Source organism: Dreissena polymorpha, chromosome 4 (assembly GCF_020536995.1).
Source record: "Dreissena polymorpha isolate Duluth1 chromosome 4, UMN_Dpol_1.0, whole genome shotgun sequence".
NCBI lineage: Eukaryota > Metazoa > Mollusca > Bivalvia > Myida > Dreissenidae > Dreissena > Dreissena polymorpha.
In genome coordinates, this window is record NC_068358.1 from 82,452,032 (window position 1) to 82,465,680 (window position 13,649).

At 35.6% G+C, this 13,649-nt stretch overlaps 1 protein-coding gene across 10 annotated transcripts in view; it reads left to right on the plus strand.

Annotated features, from left to right (window-relative positions):
* Positions 1-10,658, plus strand: part of LOC127877614 (TATA box-binding protein-associated factor RNA polymerase I subunit C-like) — a 43,342-nt gene extending 32,684 nt beyond the window's left edge. For 2 of the 10 annotated variants that reach the window (XM_052423659.1, XM_052423660.1), the window contains 3 exons: positions 836-979; positions 2,516-2,879; positions 4,139-10,658. In XM_052423659.1, coding sequence (XP_052279619.1) covers positions 836-979; positions 2,516-2,879; positions 4,139-4,734 — 1,104 coding nt within the window. In that variant the 3' untranslated portion in view covers positions 4,735-10,658. The remainder of the gene's footprint in view (positions 1-835; positions 980-2,515; positions 2,880-4,138) is intronic. The other 8 variants (XR_008048498.1, XR_008048500.1, XR_008048499.1 and 5 more) reach the window with 8 other exon arrangements.
* Positions 10,659-13,649: the final 2,991 nt, after the last annotated feature.

Sequence of the window (13,649 nt, forward strand, 5' to 3'; positions counted from 1 at the left end):
AGGCCATGTAAAAAAAGGTGAGCGAACTAGGGCCATCTTGGCCCTCTTGTTTATTATTTCTCTTTGCTTATTGTTTGTATAGTCCTTATTCTTGTAGAGAGCATTAATCACATGAAACTTCATATAGAAGGCTTCAACGTGATGTGCAAAAACTATAGTTTTTTAATAATACTTTGTACATTTATAGAGGATATTGAAAGTAAATGTACATTTATAGAGGATATTGAAAGTAAATGTACATTTATAGAGGATATTGAAAGTAAATGCAGAGTATAAGAACTACAACTCTTATGTATTTTTGTAGTAAATGTCCTCTGCATATTGTTTGTGTAGGGACCTTTTTACAATTTACCAGTTTTGTTATTATAAGAACTGATTGCATCATTAAGTTCAACGTTGACACTAGAATTTTGCTTTCCAGGTTGTTAATTATGACACAAAACTATTCTAGAAAAGAAAAAAGTGATGAAATATCAATTGATTTTTCTGCGCAAACATCTGTGTAACAGATATTTTTTATGCCCCCGGTAGGGTGGCATTAGCAGTTGAACTGTCCGTCAATCAGTATGTCAGTCTGTATGTCCGTCCGAAAAAAACACTTAAACGTTGGCCTTAACTTTTGCAATATTGAAGATAGCAACTTGATATTTGGCATGCATGTGTATCTCATGAAGCTGCACATTTTGAGTGGTGGAAGTTTAAGGTCAAGGTCATCCTTCAAGGTCAAAGTTAAAAAAATAAAAATCAAAGTGGCGCAATAGGGGGCATTGTGTTTCTGACGAACACATCTCTTGTTGCCTCAAACTTCTAACATTGAATTTGTATGTTCTGTTAGAACAAGATAATGGAGTCGGTGTCGACAGCAGAGCCAAGCAAACTGACTGAGGTGAAACACTTCCCTGCAACAACTGCTCTCACTAAACTGATGCTGAAACACTGGGACAATGATCCAGATATTGACGATATTATGATGGAATGGGTAGGTTACACTTCCTCATTCATCAAGTTGGTAAATTGTAATGGAAATTCAAAGTATTTACCGGTAAGTAAGCGCTCAAAAAGTGCTAGCTACGCCCCTGAAGAATCTTATTCTTGAGTTCACCTTTTTTAATTATATTATTAACAATAGATGTAGCAGAAAGATCAGTGTCGAATATTGAACCAAGGTGTTCAACAGATGATTGAGAAACAATAGTGTGATCATTACATTTTACATTAAAATTATGAAGTTTAGATTTCCTTTTGGAACCAAACACTATACCGGGTAATAACCATGAAATGTATTGTGCAGGGAACTATGTTTATCTTTAAAGATTCACACATTCCAAAGTTTTTTGTGATGGTACAAAGTTGACAAAGTGGTGAAGGGATTTAGTCGCATTTGTTATGTGTAAAAAAATAAAATTAAAAAATGGCTTGAAATAAATTTGACTTTAAATTAGCAGACTTAGAAATAACAATCTTTTTTAAAAGAGCAAAAAAACATGTTTATATCCTAGTCTTCATTAAATGGCAGTTTTCATATGCAGTAGAGCCTACAGACATTAATAAGTTACCTGTGATATCCAATATTTGTGAATTGCCAAGTCTGCACATACCGTAATTTCTCTATGTTTTCGGACACTTAAAAATAATAATTTTTTTTCGTGTCCGAAAACTTAGATACAAAAAATATTAACAAAATACAGGTGTCCGAAAACTTAGAGTCGAAAATGGAAGTGTTCGAAAATAGCGTCAATTGTATCAACGACTACTGGTAATAGCACGCGCTTGTAAAATACCATGCCGTATAGTATAAATTACAGTTATACATGTTTGCACTGCATTTTAAATAATTGTAAATGCTTAATTTATTTGACAGAAAGTTACTTCAAGGTTGTACTTTGACCAACGAGTTCAAAATTGAGCATGTGATGTACCGATACACGCTTGTATGTACCTGTAATTAACGCAATAAAAAAGCAAATTATGAATTCTTTGTTTGTTCATTTCCGATAGTTGTTGTGTAACACCTTCCATTGTTCGTAAAACTTGTAATAGGGTGCATCACAATTTGAAACATTTAGTATTTGTCACAGTAATTTTACTGAAAAGGGGTAGTACCATTGCGGTAGATAATTGAACTGTTAATTGGCACTACCCCTGGTTATTGTCATAACGCTTATGCTATCGGGCGAAACCATTGTTTTATACCGGTTTACAAGGTTATTTACCCAAAAACGCACATGTAATGGTCCATTGCCCTCAGGCATGCACCCGCAATGTTTTATGATGTTAATCTGGTTGTAAAACCCCATGATCGAAGTGTCATTAGATATCGAAAACAGGTTCGAAATTTGGTAAAATAGCGCTGTAAAATATACTGTCCGAAAACTTAGACACATAAATAACGGACGAAAACTCGTGTGTCCGAAAATAAAGAGTCACGAAAAATAATTATTTTTGCTAAAAAAGGGGGTGTCCAAAAACTAAGAGTGTCCGAAAACATAGAGTAATTACGGTAATCCACTTTCAGGACAAGGAAGTAATAGAGCAGCGGAAGAGGCAAAAGATGCCAAAGACAAAGGAGCTCAGAATGGACTTTGCAAGTGTTGCTCAAAGACTCATGGGATATCAGATTTCTGGTTCCCAATCATCACATCAGACTTCAAGCCAACTGGAAATCAGTGGAAGTGAGGTTGGTTCATTATGGAGTGGTGGGAAACATAAAAGAAGGAAGAAAAACAGTGTTGTTACCAGTTCAAGTCACTGTGGTTCCCAGGGTAGTGTGAGGCAAGGAACAACTCATGGAAATGTTAGTGGGACCAGTCAGGATGTATTTGATTTCATGGATGATGCATCAATAGTTGTGCCTGTAATCAGCTCACAGCAGTCTATAGGTAAGTCTGAAACTTCTCCATCAAAGTATATTCCATGTGTGGAATATTTGTCTTTTTGTCACAGATTTTGAATATTGTGAATCCAGTCAAGGACTGAAACTTATGACATGTTACTTATGACATTTCTAGAGACATCCAGGCTGATCTAATCATGTTCTCTCCATTCAGTACCTATAGTCCATGCCTTGACAAATACATATATTTATATGCATGAAAAGCCCTTGAATTAGAAATGAAGCCTTCTTTTTGGGGTATATATTAAAAAGACATGTTTTGTGTTTGGCATCATGCATCTTAAATCTTAGAGAATACTATGTTGCATATATTAATTGTTTTTGTTAATATAAGTTTAAGAATTCAATTTTCTTGCAGTTTCAAATGTGTCTTGATTTCCATTATATTTAAGGCAAGAAGTCACAAAGAAGTTGATTAGGAAAAGTGTGGTCTCTTACCATATATTCTCTAGTAAACACCCCTAATGGTCTTACATTTTCCTAAGGATCTGTTTTTATTAGAGATAGGAATACTGGAATTATTTATACACACCTCTTTTAAAAATTATAATTATTGGACTTTGTAGCTTATTATTCAAACGTGTCAGTCAAACATTACCTTATGCATGTATTTGAATTGACTGTTCGAGCACGTGTATTTGAATTGACTGTTAGAGCAAACTGCGAGGGGGAGCAAAGGGTAGGTGCGTTATAAGAGAATTAACAGTTCTTTTATAGTAGAACTTAATTTGCTTAACTAGCTTTCTAGTAAAAAGCTTTTCCTTTCAAACATACATGACATGGCATAAGGCCAAAAAAAAAGATCAGATGTTAATTGGAATTGCCACTCTTAAAATTTGTTTAATGCAATACAGAAATATATTTTATTGCGCCTGTCAGAAGGCGGCATTTTTCCCTGTATCCATTTTAGTTTTACAGCAGATTGGTTTTCCATTCATTTTGGTTACTACAGTAGTAAGCTTATATATTTTATAGATTGTTAATTTGGAGTAAAGAATGGCAGTATTTAATAAGCTCAATTCATTGAGAGAAATTTTAACAAATTTGTTAATTATTCAGTGCTTTGCGCGCTCTTCTTAGAACCTGTATATCAAAGATGGAAAAAAACTAATCTGGCTTTTGCCTGCCACAAAATTTGTAAGCAAAGTTGTGTCAAACAACTGATCAATATTTTGTGGCCTAATAAAAATAAGGAAGATCTTTGTTATACCATACTAATGTGATGTTGTCATTTAATTCATACAGAAAAATCACCAGCAGTAAAGAAAACAAGAAGGGCTCAAGCCATGCCAGCCGTCACAAAGAAACAAAATTTATCAGCAACAAATCTCAGTCAAACAAAAGACTTCTTTGATACGTCGTCAGTCACAGCGAGCTCAGTTCAAGATGACAATGAGCCTGGCAGGGCGAACAAAGTGCTAAACTGGCTAGCAAGACGCCAAGCCCTAATGCCTGAGCCAGTTGAACAGGAACTTCAAACAGAAAACAGAATAGAAACTATTTCACAAAATTCAGATTCATTGTTTTCAAGTCCTCTGTCAGCTGGCAGCAGTCACAGAAAACATTCAAAACGCAAAAAAAGTGATTTGGAAAAAACATCAAAGTATAATATGTCTTACTTGCCTGAAAGTGAAATTTTACCTCAGGGAAATGAAATGACATTTCAAACTCCGGTTTGGCAGTCTGCACCAGATGTTGATCACGGGCAGACTCAAGAAACCATAGGTCAGTGCATGAATATCATTTTCGCTCAGCCGATTGCCACTCGGGGAAGATTGCCTTATGGAAAAAATACCCAGAAAAAGAGGCAATTCAGGAAACAAGTGACAGATTTCTTTTGAAAATAATGTTGTTATTATAATGCTGTTATTATTTTTGTGGTAGTTATATCTCACTTTAGCATGAAGTGTTCAAGGTGTGCTCCTTTTGACAGGCTATGTCTGGTCTTCAGCATCGTGCTTTGTCAAGTTTGAGCTTGTTTATACTGCTTTACATGCGAAAATTTTTACCTCAGTCTTGATACAAATTAAGTCAGAATGTTTAAATTAAAAATATCTACGCTTTGTTGAATTCAGGTTGAATGAGGTCAAATACTTGGTCACCAGTTCAAAATTTAGAAGTAACTAATAAACACTATATATTCCTCATTTGAAACCATCAATTCTTTATTAAGGGCTCTCAAATCATAGTAATTCCTTCTTATTGTTGATTGAAATACAAAAAAAAAACATTCGTTTGGAAAGAGGCTTTGTATTTATCAAATCTTTACCATATATATGCATTTAGGCAACAGTTTTTGTTTTTATGCCCCCCTTCGAAGAAGAGGGGGTATATTGTTTTGCTCATGTCGGTCGGTCTGTCGGTCCGTCCACCAGGTGGTTGTCAGACGATAACTCAAGAACGCTTGGGCCTAGGATCATGAAACTTCTTAGGTACATTGATCATGACTCGCAGATGACCCCTATTGATTTTGAGGTCACTAGGCCAAAGGTCAAAGTCACGGTGGCCAGAAATAGTAAAATGGTTTTTGAATGATAACTCAAGAACGCATACGCCTAGGATCATGAAACTTCATGGGTAGATTGATCATGACTTGCAGATGACCCCTATTGATTTTGAGGTCACTAGGTCAAAGGTCAAGGTCACGGTGACCCGAAATAGTAAAATGGTTTCCGGATGATAACTCAAAAACGCTTGGGCCTAGGATCATGAAACTTCTTAGGTACATTGATCATGACTCGCAGATGACCCCTATTGATTTTGAGGTCACTAGGCCAAAGGTCAAAGTCACGGTGGCCAGAAATAGTAAAATGGTTTTTGAATGATAACTCAAGAACGCATACGCCTAGGATCATGAAACTTCATGGGTAGATTGATCATGACTTGCAGATGACCCCTATTGATTTTGAGGTCACTAGGTCAAAGGTCAAGGTCACGGTGACCCGAAATAGTAAAATGGTTTCCGGATGATAACTCAAGAACGCATACGCCTAGGATCATGAAACTTCATGGGTAGATTAATCATGACTTGCAGATGACCCCTATTGATTTTGAGGTCACTGTCAAAGGTCAAGGTCACGGTGAGCCGAAATAGTAAAATGATTGCCGGATGATATCTCAAGAACGCATGCGCCTAGGATCATGAAACTTCATGGGTAGATTGATCATGACTAGCAGATGACCCCTATTGATTTTGAGGTCACTAGGTCAAAGGTCAAGGTCACAGTGAGCCGAAATAGTAAAATGGTGTTCGGATGATAACTCAAGAACGCATACGCCTAGGATCATGAAACTTCATAGGTAGATTGATCATGACTTGCAGATGACCCCTATTGATTTTGAGGTCACAAGGTCAAAGGTCAAGGTCACGGTGACCCGAAATAGTAAAATGATTTTCGGATGATTACTCAAGAACGCTTTTGCCTAGGATCATGACACTTCATAGGTACATTGATCGTGACCCGCAGATGACCCCTATTGATTTTGAGGTCACAAGGTCAAAGGTCAAGGTCATGGTGACCCGAAATAGTAAAATGATTTTCGGATGATAACTCAAGAACGCTTTTGCCTAGGATCATGACACTTCATAGGTACATTGATCGTGACCCGCAGATGACCCCTATTGATTTTCAGGTCACTAGGTCAAAGGTCAAGGTCACAGTGACAAAAATCGTATTCACACAATGGCTGCCACTACAACGGACAGCCCATATGGGGGGCATGCATGTTTTACAAACAGCCCTTGTTTGATTTGTTTCTTTTGTTATTTTACATGGAAGACAGTGTAAATAGACGAAAATAAAAATGCTTTATATTTCAGTTTTAATTAATGGTAATTCCTTGAATAACAACTCTTGAATAAAACATAATAAACGTGTTTAGCTGCAATGCTCATTTAGTTCAATAGTTTCTGCACCAAACTTTCAAAAGAAAATAGTTTTAATAATTGTTTGCCAAGTTAGATAACAAGCCTTATTGCCTCATGAATTTAGAATTATGTCCCTTGAATAGGCTCCTACATGATACAAAAACTGATCATTTTAGTGTTTTCCACTGTGTTAAATGGTTTGGTCAATGATCTAGCCACATCATCTTTTTTGTTCACCTAAACACATTATGCACTCAGCTCAATGGGAATATATGCATTTGTAGATATACCGGTATGTATTGAAATAAAGACTTGCTCACTGCAAACACTCGGACACAAAAATAGTGTAGCCATGGTAAACAGTATATAGGACATTTTTATGCCACCAGTAGGGTGGCATATAGCAGTTGAACTGTCTGTCAGTCTGTCCGTCTGTCCCAAAACTTTAATATTGGCCATAACTTTTGCAATATTGAAGATAGCAACTTGATATTTGGCATTCATGTGTATATCTCATGAGGCAGCACATTTTGAGTGGTGAAAGGTCAAGGTCATCCTTCAAGGCCAAAAAAGTAAAAAAATACAATCCAAGGGAAGTAATAAGCTTTAAAAGGGAGATAATTTCTAAACCTGCCAAATAATATATTGAAACTTTATTTCAAAGCGGCGCAATAGGGGGCATTGTGTTTCTGACAAACACATCACTTGTTAGTTCTTGTCTTAAAATTTTGTTTTGAAAACATGAATCATCAAATAATAAAATTTTGATTTGTATTTTTCATTTTCGCTGGAATAATCTTTTCAATCCTATGTTTGTGTACTTGATTTGTTAATGAGTTATGTTGAGTTGTGTTCTTTAAATTTCTGCCCATTCCTTCCACAACAAAAATAATCAATTAAAAAATTGTATGTTAAAGATATAGCCATCATCATGGGAAGATTTTTACCTGTTTTGCCAAAGTAGAACAATCTCTGATTTTTCATGTTGTCATGTACCAGGAAATTTTTTAAAAACATGTTTGGACAATATTTAACAATATAAACATATGCACATTTAATTGTGCATGTTAATTTTATAAGATGCTGTTAATTTCACTTGTATGTTTTAGTCCAGCACTGTCATTTTTGTAAGTGTTTAGCTTCAGACACTTCTGATTATACATTATTTACGTTTAAATGCATCATTATGGAATGCTTAACTCTTGTAAGCGACCCAGGGTGATATTGGCCCTTACTTCTGCTTAGTTTTCTTATTAAACAGTTGATTGAAACGCAAAGAATTTAAAAAAATGTATGATACGTTTTAAATTAGTAATTAATAAACAAAAGTAATGATTTCTGCAGAGTTCAAACGTTTTTACCACAAATTCAACAAAGTTACCGACTCTTAACTATTATCACATTAGTGTGCATAATTGGTAAGAAATCTAGAACAATTTTTAGTTGTTCGCTTGCTGTTTATATATTTGAATGGCTTTTGTTAATTTCAAACTTGCTAGTAATTTGGAAAATGAGTTGCCTTTAAGATTATGAAATAGCGAACAACTTCAGTGCCTTCGGCGCTTTGATTATTATATCCAGCTCAGTTTGAATCTTCATACCAGGCATTAGATGTATGACGTACCATTTTTGTCGAAAGTCAACAAGACCTACTAGGTAAAAAGAGAAATGTACTTCATATATTGTACAAAAATTTTACTTCAACGTACACATATGAAATACACTTCGAACAAAGACCTGTCTTTGCTTCGAAGTAGAAATAAAGTACATATTTGTACTTCGGACGTACAAATTTTCTGAACAGCAAATCAAAACACTCGTCTCTTGAGCCGCTTTTCTTTCAGATTTATTCATAATAAATGTTTAAAATATCCTTTTTTATTGAGGGAAAAATGAATATAAATATCAAAATTGAAAACAAACAAATAAAAAGATGTTTAAAGTATTTAATGCATTGAAATAGATTATATACCAATTTGAAGAAGATATAGGGTTACCTTTTTTAAAATTAAAATGACCAAGCATATTGTGAGTATTTATCACAGAGCGTATATTGTCATCTAGAGTCCGTGGTATTTATTGACCATGCGGGGCGGAGTATCACGGTCCAGCGCATAAGTTAACTGTGAGGGAAATTCTCAACGATAACCAAACAGTTACCAAACGATTACGGGATTTAAAATGTATAATAACCTCCCTGGTTTGGTCGTATTTTGTGATAACCATGATTTGCACAAGTCAGAGATTAATTCCGCCACGCCAGGTCAATAAATACGCACACTATGTGTTAGCGGTCGATAGTCGCATAATTTGGTCTAAATAATACTAATTATAATGTTCAATGTCAAATATCTCTAAAAGCGTCAGATGTAAGGCCTCTTCTGATTGGCTAACACTCAAGGGTCGGTAAAAACTGTACCTCGAAGTACAATTTTGTACGTCGAAGTACATTTCTCTTTTTACCTAGAAGTCTTGTTGACTTTCGACCCATATAGATGTATTAGCTTTGTGCCCCGGAGGCTCTTGCCTTCGCATTGCCCTTAGATGGAATGGCATGGGGGCTGATTCAGCATCGGCAATTTTCGGATCCTTATCGGCCTCCCTGCCGATTTTGTTGCAGGGTTTATTTTTAGTTTTAAAGTTTCTTGTCTTTGATACGTTTTTATGCTCCCCCAAAAAAATTTGGGGGGAGCATAATTATAGTCGCCGCTTCGTCTGTCCGTCCGTCCGTGTGTCCGTCCGTGCACAATTTTTGTCCGGGCTATTTCTCAACAACGAATGACCGGAATTCAATGAAACTTTATGGGAAGCTTCACTACCAAGAGGAGATGTGCATATTATCAGCGGGTTCTTGTCGGATGATTTTTCACAGAGTTATGGCCATTTGAAATTTTCCATTAACTGTACATATAGTGCAATTCTTGTCCGGGCTATTTCTCAGCAACTAATGACCGGAATTTAATGAAACTTTATGGGAAGCTTCACTACCAAGAGGAGATGTGCATATTATCAGCGGGTTCTGGTCGGATGATTTTTCACAGAGTTATGGCCCTTTTAAATTTTCCATTAACTGTACATATAGTGCAATTCTTGTCCGGGCTATTTCTCAGCAACTAATGACCGGAATTTAATGAAACTTTATGGGAAGCTTCACTACCAAGAGGAGATGTACATATTATCAGCGGGTTCTGGTCGGATGATTTTTTTACAGAGTTATGGCCCTTTGAAATTTTCCATTAACTGTACTTATAGTACAATTCTTGTCCGGACTATTTCTCAGCAACTAATGACCGGAATTCAATGAAACTTTATGGGAAGCTTCACTACCAAGAGGAGATGTGCATATTATCAGCGGGTTCTGGTCTTATGATTTTTCACAGAGTTATGGCCCTTTGAAATGTTCCATTAACTGTACATATAGTGCAATTCTTGTCCAGGCTATTTCTCTGCAACTAATGACCGGAATTCAATGAAACTTTATGGGAAGCTTCACTACCAAGAGGAGATGTACATATTTATTATCAGCGGGTCCTGGTCGGATGATTTTTCACAGAGTTATGGCCCTTTGAAATTTTCTATAAAAAAAGTTATTGTCCCCCCCCCCCCCCCAACTACTGTGACCATAAGACGTTTCCTTTTATCTGAATATATAGTGCAATATTGTGACCAAAAAAACCTTGGGGAGCCTCACCCGTCTCCGACGGTTTCTTGTTAAGTGGTATTATACTAAACATAGATGTAAAACATGCTTTTTTAATTTTCTACTTTGTGTACAAAAATTCGTATTTTTATTGAATCTTCCGAGTATAATCTTTAAAGCGTATTTAGTAGTTATATAATAAACACGTTCTTTCGTTTTTCAAGTTCATGTCAATTAAATAAAAAATAATAATTCTAGACGTTATTTTATTTCCTCATCGATTGTGTTTTTATAAACTCATAATTGCTTGTTAATTTGATATATTTTATTTCATTGTTGATATCGTAAGAAACGGATGCCGACATAATTGTTATAAATGCTGTAAACGCATGGACCCCTACGCGACCTGTTTGAGGAAGTCCTCGTCCGCGATATCTCGTTCGTCGAACGCCCATTCAATACATAGATGGTGACGTCACTACGTTATTGTCACCTCTATACTCAATCGCACATTCTCGGCCTTTCCGTCAAACATCGGATAAGTATTATGATAATCTGCGAGGGGTACCGAATGCTCTATACTAAGACGCATCACACACCTCCATTTGGAGGCATTTATGACTACGATACAAAGAAGTCCGCGGATGAATGAAGACTTTGTTTTAGAAGTAAACATTATTGTAATGATTTAAAATTTAAGTGTTTTTTTTTTTCATTTTAATGGTTTTATGTTAGTATCAGTTAAAATAACTCATTAGTTTTCAACAATTATGCTCTTTATTCATTTTTTTTAAAACTGTACTTTCACTTTCGGTTGTATAACAACATGGATCCTTTATTGACGAAAGTTTGCAATGAAATAGCGTTTTCAAAACCGCTTAAAGAGTTTCAGAAGGAGTGTCTGATGCATATTTTGAATAGACACGATGTCATGGCTATATTGCCGACTGGATATGGGAAAAGTTTGATATTTCAAGTGGTTCCATTTGCATTGAAAGAGTTCAAATTGACTTGTTCAGTTTGTTTAATTTTGATTACCCTTAAGGCCTTAAACAGTATCATGATGGACCAAATCGATGCATTGAGCAAACAAGGAATAAGTTCGTGTTGGCTTGACTATAAATAAACTGTCAAAGTGGTCAGACCACAGCAAGTGTTAAAGACAGTTCTAAGCAAATTAAGAGAAATATTATGCAAGTGGGAAAATATGGACACATGAGTAAAAGCACAATGCTTTGAAGTTCTTTGATGGTTGTTTTTAGGGAAGCCTCTAACAAATTTTACCAATTAAATAGATCTAATTATAATTGTTTTTATAAGTGCCTGATAGAAATTTTTCTTTAAATAATTTAGATCATTGAAAAATTTAGTGAAAGCAGCAGCATTGATGTTCTCTGATGGTTATTTTTAGTGGAATAGTATGTTACAATAAAACAATTATAACTATTATATTAATGAATTTAGATTTGGTGTCATCTTTAAAGGGGGTAGTCACTCATTATATGAGATTGGCACATTCTATAGTTGAAAAATAAATAACACTTTAATGACTTACCATATAGTAAAATTAAGAAGCATAGAATGTGTTGAAGGTCATAAAATTAGTCCATATAAACAGACTCCCAGAGCCTTTGCTATGGCGGCTCTGAGACAGCAACCCATTGGGTTATAAAGCTGAGTGTTGAATTATTGCAACTAGTCATAAAATATTAAACTGAAGTTGAAGAAGCTATACAAATATTTTACACTGTCAACACTGTTGATTTTCAAAAAAAAATTAATAATTTCCTGCCTATCTACCTACCAATTTATTTGGGGGGGGGGGCAAATTTAAATTAGCTTATTATATTATTAATAATGAAATACTTTGCAAGGAAAGTCCAATTCTGTTTTAATAAGTCTAAATTGATGTTGCGATTAGAACAATCAGCATTTTCAGTATCTACTAAATAAATATATGAAAGTGCAAAATGTCCAAGATACCATGACGTCCTCCTCCAAATGTTAAATCCTTCGAACTCCATTTTATTTTATCCCTGAATAATCCTCTCACACATTAGGACTTCATGTAAGATTCCTTGTAATGTTGACAGCGTTTATTTTGAATCGTTTACGTCCTCAAATTTCAGCAGGTATGAAATTATAAATATTTACGGTATTTATGATTTCGATTTATTTCCAAGACAACAGACTTGCAACGTGCTTAGTTAGTTACGTGTTTAGTGAATCTTAAACAATAGACTGGCATGAAAAGTGGCTCCTTTTGAAGCACAAACTGCATCTAAGAATATATTATAGCTGACCCGGTTTGATGGGGCCTGTTTTTGATAATGATTAATTACCATTTTTCACTTCCGTGTTTATTATGTTTACCAGCGCCATGCTGGAAATAGTCCGTTTCCCACAATTCTTGGCGCGTTTATACGCAGGTCAGTAAGACCGGTGTGTACACAATGTCGAACGCCTTCCTGAACTGTTCATGTTCCGGTTTCGTCTGTGGTGGTCTGTTCACTCGCACGAGCGGTTCCCTCGAGGGCAAGTGGAGCTCTAGAACCACCAATCGATTAGATCGACCCTTCGGCACAGGAGAGGCAACATGATTTATACGGCGCCCTTATTGCATTGTTTCCAATATTTATTGATTTAAAAGAATTTTCAATCACAAATTTACTGGAAAATAGTCGTCCGTTAAAAAATGTATATTATGGTGTCTTATAAACATTCCGTGTCATAAAAACCACATGTTCATTCGACGACAAGAGTGTCCGTCTATAAAATGATCAATATCTTTCGAATAGCCCTAATGTAACCACTATCTTAATGTACCGAGGCTATCACAGGTGACATGAATGGGAAGGATTTTGCACGATATGGCTTTCAGTAATTGTGTTTGTTGTTTCCTTGCCAAAACAATCACGTTAAAACAAGCCTGAAAGCCGTCTAATTCGATAAAGCCTATGAAACTTCATTGTCATTATATTTTACATGTTTTCTTAACTCGCTGTTTGCACATGGATCACTCGATCGTTGGGGCTTCAGATAGTTGATTCAATCTAGATGGTCACTACAAACTACCGGTAAACAAGAAACTTTTTTTAAAGATATACGGCGTTGATTGTTGTTGATAATGGTTAGAGATAATAATATCAAATATCGCGAATGCCTTTTCCGCGTAGTTCTTATCTCACGGAAATCAAATACGGGGTGTTACGCCAGATTTCGTGGCTTATTTCGCATTAATAAGATAT